We start from the raw sequence: 8,085 nt of genomic DNA, 5'->3' as shown, positions 1-8,085 counted from the left end.
ACCAAGGCTGGCGGCTTCAACAGAAGCAAATACCATGGATTGACAACATAGCTCCTCACAGTAGGCCTGTCTTTAAATGTTTAAAAGTTATCATTCAAAATCAATTTCCCTGTGGAGGAAATGAATGTAGAAACTGTCGTTGCACATTGCATTCTAGGTAGTCGCCACTATGTTTTAGGACACCCCTCATGGCCAAGTCGGAATCAAGTAAGCCTATTCCAGAAAGCTGTATAATAATTTTATCTAGTTACCAAAAGGGTCTCTGATAAAATTACTATTTTTATGTATGTTGTTTTGCACTTTTCTTCTGAACACAGCTAATATGTACAATTATTTGTCATGCCAATAAATCACATCACATACTCCAATTATTTAGATTGGAAGGCAGGGGATATCAACAAATTGTGAAAGGATGTACTTCCATACAGTAGATTGATTTATTAGTGGCATGTGAGGGATAGGAAATAAGGGCAGAGGGTGAGTGGACACATGGATGAGTGAATGGACTGTGATAGTGTAAACGAGATAAAGTGATCATCATTCTAATACGTTTGGTTAATGTTCACCCGTACGATAGGGTTCAAAAGTCGAGTATTTATGTGAAACAGTCAAGCCAGTAAAAACTGAGGAACTAAAACCTGGAGATCTGAGCCAAGAAAGACAACAAAGGGGAAACCATGATCACAATCACTGGGTTTCAGAGTGAGTGTCTTTCTTTCCTGAATATAAATGAACTGCTGTAGATGTGTTACATTTTTGTACAGTTACAACTAAACACACACACACTGATATGTTCTTTCTGACTTTTAATATAAATTGTTAAAGTAATCGAGTGAATAAACAGAATGTAAATCAGTACAGTTAGAGATAATCTAAGACATATTTTGTTTGCTATAAGATTTCCATACAGTGTTATCCATTTTAAATGCCAACAGTAATAATTGTTTGATTAACTAAAAATATAACTATAAACAATCTGTACTAACTGGATTCTAGAAATCGGTGTGGGTCTGTCAGGATTCGGCATTTTCTTTGTGCTGTTTGGAATACTGCTGTACTTTGACTCGGTCCTGTTGGCGTTTGGTAATGTAAGTGCTATAATGAGCTGTTTAGACATGACACAACAAGCTAGATCTTTGGTCATGGGAAATGTTTCTTAAAGGGGCAGTTCATCAAAAAATTGGAGATTCTATAATCTGCCCAACCTTATGTCACTTTTAACAAATATGACTTTTTTGCTAAATATACAGAATATATACATCATTTAATTTTAAATTATGTTAGTCTGTGCTAGTCTTACTTTGAAAAGTTAGTCTGTTTTAAAGAAATTAATACTTATTCTGCAAGAATACATTAAATTGATCAAAAGACTTTTAAAATTGTTACAAATATAAATATCAAATAAAAACTATATTGCATACAATATGTTGAGCAGAACAACTGTTTTCAACATTAATAATAGCCTACATTGTAAAAAAAATTCAACTTGTGTTCAGCTGCCTTAAAATGTTAAGTTTAGTCAACTCAAATATCCAAGTTGTCACTTAGTACAACTTCACATATCAAGTTGACTAAAGTAAAATTTTTAAGAACACACCTTTTTTTTTTTTTTTTTTTGGAGTGAGTCAGCATATTCAAATGATTTCTGAAGGATTGTGTTATACTTAAGACTGAAATAATGACTCTATAAAAATAATTCTGGTAAATTCATCCATTTGTAAAATTGGGAGCTACATTAAAACTTCCTGTTTAAAATGATATATGACACTGCTGATTGCAAGAATGGGTTCGAAAAAGTACAGGCGAGTCAGGTGCCTCAAAAATGTTCTAGGTATTTAAGGGTTAAAATAGAAAACAGCTATTTAAATTGTAATAACGTTTCATAATTTTACAATTAGTTTACTGTAATAAATGCTACCTTGGTGAGCATAACATTTTCTTTCAAAAGCATCAAAAAATCTTTCAGATTTTGGCATATACATAATATTTTTTCTTTATTATGTGTACTTTTTCAAACGTTGTCTTTCTCTTGTATCAGATTCTGTTTCTCTCTGGTCTGGCGTTCATCATTGGCTTGAGGAGAACAGTGCACTTCTTTTTCCAGAGACAGAAACTCAGAAGCTCTGCCTTCTTTCTAGGAGGTGTGGCTTTAGTTCTACTAAGATGGCCTCGTATTGGCATGCTAGTGGAGACCTATGGCTTTGTGCTTCTATTTAAGTGAGTAAAGAGTTGAATCATATCCTGTCCTTGTGTACGAGGCAGAGGCAGCGCCTCCATTTGGTTAAGATGTTCCTACTTCAAACCAACCAAGAGACATTTTGCCTAAATTCATTTTTAATACCTTTATTTTTACTACATAGGCTACATGCTATTTCTCTGCTTGATCGTTCCACCCTAAACTGACAAATAACAAGACTCTGCATTGTGTGTAGGTCATTCTTCCCAATGGCTTTTGGATTTCTTGCAACAGTCTCAAACATTCCCTTTTTAACTACGGTATGGGAAATAAGCTTTTTTACGATTTTTGGATCACAACTTAATTCTAGCTATAAAATTTAAGCACAACCAACTGATTTCTTTTTACAACTATACAATTAAACATTCCTCGTTGTTTATTTGCTCTCTTTCAGATTTTAAACAAGTTATCTGGAAGTAGTTCCTCAATGGTGTAAGGAAATCTGGAGGTGCTACTGTTAATATTGTAGATTCTTTATATATATATATCAGACTGTAGACTGATGTATATGATGGGTAGATGTGTGGGCTATATAATAACTTAAGAATGTTGTTTTTTTTTGTGTTCATTTATTTTAAATACATATCTTTTTCTATTTAAAAATATATGCTGCAATATCACAATTTGATGTACACAAGACATATGTCGGTCTGTACTTTTTACATTTCCCTCCTGAGATGAACACAAGCAAAAATAAAATGTCTGGTGATCTTTTAAAGCTTGTTGACCTGCTCTCAACGCTACAAGTTATGAATATATATTTTAGAGGAGTGCTTTTCCAATCATCTCATTTCTATTCCATCTGTCTGCTCCCCCCAACTTCAATGAACCACCCTCAAATAGAAAATCAAATGATATCGAGTTCAAATATATAAAGGCTTTGTGGTTCCGGAATGTTCCGGTGAAAGGGATGGGTGGTGGGCCCACCCGGGGGCAAAAAGACAAGATCAGAGGGAAAGAGGGGATGGTTATGTTGGTCTGCGACCCACCGGGGAGGCTATGACGCAGGTAATGTGTATGAAAAAGATAAATCGAGTCTGAAGATTGTATGAACCAAACACAACCTCCATACCTGCAAGTGTAAAGGTAAGCCATTTACTTTATACTCCCACTGCCATGTTTGCCTTGCTAGTTGCATATGCGTAAGTGTACGTGTGTAAGCTCATGTATACACATTCTGTGTGATGGTCTATTTGAAGTCTTGGATGGTTTGATTGATATATTTAAAGTTATGCATTTGGCAGATCATTTTCCAAAGTGATTTACAGTTTTTTTTTGTTTTTTTTTAATCAGTACATACGTTCACTGGAAATATGCATTTTTGCAATGTTTTTGTACAGGTGCTTTGGTTAGCCAGATAAAACTAACCCAAAGGGGTCTGAATGTGAACTAAATGTGATCCTTTTCAAAGAAGAATCCACTTTTTTATAGTTTTAAAAATGTAAATAAATGTACAATTTGATATTGCCAATTCCAGTTCGGTTTTGAAGATTTCTTACATACCTTTTATATTGATAGTTTATCATTGCTCTTTAGAGCAATCAGTAGCGTTTTGGTTACAAAATGTCTAATTAGTTGATGTTTATAATATTATTGTACTATGTAATTTTTTATGTATATTTTTCAGTTTTTACATCTATAAACAGAATACGAGTAGGGGTGAAAGGCTGATTTATGATGCTTTTGATAACTTAAATTCTGTTTGAAGAGTGTAAGTGTGTGTCTGATAGAGTTTGCGTCTAGTGTGTGTGTGTGTGTGTGTGTGTGTGTGTGTTTGTTTGTTTGTTTGTTTGTGTGTGTGTGTGCGCGTGTGTGGTCCTGTTAAACCCTATGTTATGGGGACAAAATATCCCAGGATGGCAATATCCAAATCCTTGTCCTTGTGGGGACATTTTTCCTCATGTGGAAAACTGCTTATAAATCATACTAAATTATGTTTTGAAAATGTAAAAAGGCAGGAAGTTTTCTGTGATGGGTATGTACAGTATAAAAACCATTATGTCTATGGAAAGTCCCCATAAAACATGAAAACACAATGTGTGGTGTGGGTGTGTGTGGGTCCTGGTAAACACTATGTTATGGGGACAAAATATCCCAGGATGGCAATATCCAAATCCTTGTCCTTGTGGGGACATTTTTCCTCATGTGGAAAAGTGCTTATAAATCATACTAAATTATGTTTTGAAAATGCAGAACGTTTTCTGTGATGGGTATGTACGGAATAAAAGCCATTATGTCTATGGAAAGTCCCCATAAAACATGAAAACACAATGTGTGTGTGTTTCAGCATGGCAATCCTTGTCCTTGTGGGGACAATTTTTGGTACCCATGAGGAAAGCATCTTATAAATCATACTGAATTATGTTTTTATTTTATTTAAAAATGTGATGTGTGTCTGAGCTTATGTTATGAGTATGAAAAGATACAGATAAATGTCACTGAAACGTGTGATCTCATAAATGAGTCTTTAATAAGTACCCATGATTCAGAAAACAACCATGTGTGCTGGTTTCTAATTATATTTCTTTCTTACAGAAACTAATTTTGGTTCAAAACACATTCAAAATGATGCTACTTACCATCATTCTGATGTTGTCAGTGGCGATTGGAGACACATACTCTCCAGGGCATGTTCGATATTACTTAGAAGGTAAGTTCAATGCCAATAACTTCTAATAAATACATTTAAAATATTAAAAGGTGTTCTTAAACAGTCTTGAGGCATCAAATGACAATGCAACTGAAAAGAAAATATTTATAATTATATATATTATAAAAGAAGATATTTAAGATTATGATGTTATTTTGATAGTTTTATGGAAAAACTTCATAATGTCATTAAATTATGAAATATATCATAATTTGCCTGCATTTAATAATGTAATAACGGCAAAGCATAGTTTCACTTGTCTATGTGTCACATCCTTTGTTGTATCTCTAGATGAAACTCCTGAAGAAACATCCCTCCGGGTTCTCAGGGCAACTGATACTCGTCCCACAGCTGGATCTCCTTCTCCCAAGCTCTCAATGCACTTCTCCATGGGTGCAGGTCCTCAGCGGAGCACATGGTGGTGGTCTCCAGAAATGCCTTACACAAAGAGAAGGCATAATGTTGCTTACTACAACCTCAATTCCTTCGGTCTCCGCTATGGGAAGAGAGAACAGAACATGCATGCAGGTTTTAAACAGAAGATACCTGTAAAGTGAGGTCCAATAGACCTTTCTTAATATTGAATATTGTCCTTTCATGTATTCTTTGTGATCGTTTAATCACCTGATTGCCATATGTGATTTATGTACTATATGGGATTGATATGTGGACAGAACATTAGTGGGATAGTTCATAATCTTCACTATAAAGAGGTGTAGTGATAACTTTGAGGACACATTTTACTAGTACTTACAAAATAATATATTTAAAATAATGTTATTTAAAATGACGTCGTAACCTTAATACATAGGTTACACCCTAGAAATTCAATTATTTTTTGGTGTGTGTATTTCTAATGTACTTCCTGTTCACACACTCCGATGATCACAAACCTAACATGTTTTTTGTTTGTTTTTTTACAAATAAACTGTGGTAATACTTCATGTTGCCACATCAAGCAAAATCTGAAAGTTGTTAAGTATACATTTATTTTTATCTTGCAACTTAAACAGATTCTAACACTCCACAATTTCAGTTTCTCTGATTATTTCTGTATTTATATTTTTAGTATGGTAAACAGCAGCACTTGCAACCAAAATTAACAGCTCATCATCAAAACACACTGATATCTGTTATCATACAGTATGTTGATGGTGAGCAGTTCATAGTTTTGTTTTTGATCATCAAAATGGCTCAAAGCTTGATTATCCTCAAAGACTGGCTTCAAAGTTCTGTGTTCTATACTAGGATTGTATATTATAATAAAATTAGATTTATCTGTACAAATTTCAACATTCAAAGCATCTCTTTTACTGTGCAAGATATTTTGGTGCTGTATCTTCAGTGTTTTGCCTTATTTAAAACTGGTGACGTTCGACCACAACTTTCCACTGACTCTAGATGATAATCATTGAGCGTTTCCGTGGTTGTGCTTTTGAGAGGGAACGTGATCAGCATTGATACAAATATTTAAGACCATTATAAGAAGCACATTTGAAAAAGTCATGATGTGGATTATACACCCTGTTTTCATTATTACACTCTGCACGTTTCTCTTCAATGTGCTGGCAGGTAAGACACGTGGCACAAACTTTATTAGATTTTTTCTGATATACATTATACTCAATGATTGTTCAAACCAGAAATGTAGGCTATATAGCTTAATATAAAATGGCATAATAATGAGTGATTTCGTGTCAACAAATATATTAACTATATTGATGTAATCGATGTTGAAATGAATCTGTGATATGCAAATTTTTAACTTTATTACATTTGAAACTGAATACAGAATAATACAAAAACAGCACACATTGCCTAGTTGATCACCTGTATCAATTTGTTTTAATGCAAATGAAATGTACTGATTCCTGCAGTTAAAACCAAAGAAGTGGATTCAAAATCAGCAGGCCCATCTTGGTAATTCTCAACATTACTTTCTTTTTTTTTTTTTATTACCAGTTGAATTTATCCTGTCTACAAACATAACAAACGTTTTGGTAGATTTACAATGTAATACTGATACTTTTAGCCTTTGAGTTGTATTTTGACTTCTATGAGAAGTGATAAATTGATGACTTGAAACAGTTCTTGTATAAATTTAATCTCTTGATGATTCCAGTTATCAATATTTATTTATGCATTGTTTTAGTAATGTTCTTCATCCGATGTTGTACGGCATCATCTGCTTCCTCGTTTTCTTGGTTGTCGTTCTCCTGATTCTTCTCTTTAAAATGTTCATCTCGATGCAAAGAGGTGAGTGCATTACAGTATGCTACTCTGTTTAATTGTTTATAAATGACAAGTGCTTGATAGTATTATGATTAAGTCTTTTTAAATTCATAGCTTTATTTAGTATGTGTGTGATTTTAGGCCTTGACACTATCCACATAGCCAACGAGACAGGAGAATCAACCGTTTTGCGTCAGAATAACACATTAAGTGTTTCCTCTCCTTCGGGCGATGGTAAAAACATGTTTTACAAATAGTCTTACTGTTCGTCCACTGAGGCTTTCACGCTAAACTTTGGCCTTGTCAACAATTAGGTGGAGATGATTCATCCTCTACTAGTTCTGGGACCCCTGAAGGCTCGGTAAGTCATTTGAAAACTAGGCTACTAACTTTCTTCCTCACGCACCTGAATGCCAGCCATTATGTATTCCAGATGCATTACAATTATTAACGTTTTTATTTCATATGGGATTTTGTTTTTGTTTGCATGTCAGCTGGCGGATCTTTCCTGTAGCTCTCAGCGGTATGCAAGCCTTCACGGCAAGTCTTCTGACTACATAAATGTTTCAGAGAGCGCTTTACCTGGACGAGTAGACTTTCATAATAAAAAAATGGATATAGACTATGTAAATGTTAAAGAGTCCCAACGGAAGAAGATCAACAGAGAAGGCCAAGCGAGCTGTGACGGCACTACAAGTGTTAGCAGCGATGAGTCTGTCAATTACTCCAAGGTTGTCTTTACTAAGACAGATAAGTAAAAGATGTCTGTTATCATTTACTCACCCTCATGTCCTTCAAAATCTGTATGACTTTCTGCAGAACTATTACATTAATTATATTATATTATATTATATATTTTTTAAGAACGTTTCAGTAGTTTTTGCCCATACATTTAAAAGTCAATGGCGTCCAAAGTAACACTGATTGACATTTCACTTTATGGACAAAGAAATAAAAATCCTCATTT

General features: G+C 34.2%; 2 protein-coding genes across 2 annotated transcripts; both read left to right on the top strand.

Annotated features, from left to right (window-relative positions):
* Window positions 1–601: 601 nt before the first annotated feature.
* On the top strand, window positions 602–2,950 carry golt1a (golgi transport 1A). Its single transcript, XM_079844065.1, has 5 exons — window positions 602–702; window positions 997–1,088; window positions 2,039–2,217; window positions 2,433–2,496; window positions 2,631–2,950. The coding sequence occupies exons 1-5, from the start codon at window positions 678–680 to the stop codon at window positions 2,670–2,672; spliced, it is 402 nt and encodes a 133-aa protein (XP_079700191.1). The 5' UTR covers window positions 602–677; the 3' UTR covers window positions 2,673–2,950.
* A 189-nt stretch (window positions 2,951–3,139) lies between these two features.
* kiss1 (KiSS-1 metastasis suppressor) lies at window positions 3,140–6,686 on the top strand. Its single transcript, XM_079844066.1, has 3 exons — window positions 3,140–3,322; window positions 4,772–4,886; window positions 5,178–6,686. Exons 2-3 carry the CDS (start codon window positions 4,802–4,804, stop codon window positions 5,441–5,443), a joined length of 351 nt encoding a protein of 116 aa, XP_079700192.1. The 5' UTR covers window positions 3,140–3,322; window positions 4,772–4,801; the 3' UTR covers window positions 5,444–6,686.
* Window positions 6,687–8,085: the final 1,399 nt, after the last annotated feature.

Source organism: Gobio gobio, assembly GCF_949357685.1.
Source record: "Gobio gobio genome assembly, chromosome: 19".
NCBI lineage: Eukaryota > Metazoa > Chordata > Actinopteri > Cypriniformes > Gobionidae > Gobio > Gobio gobio.
The sequence above is the reverse complement of the archived record's forward strand: the minus strand, read 5'-3'. Positions and strand labels throughout refer to the sequence as shown.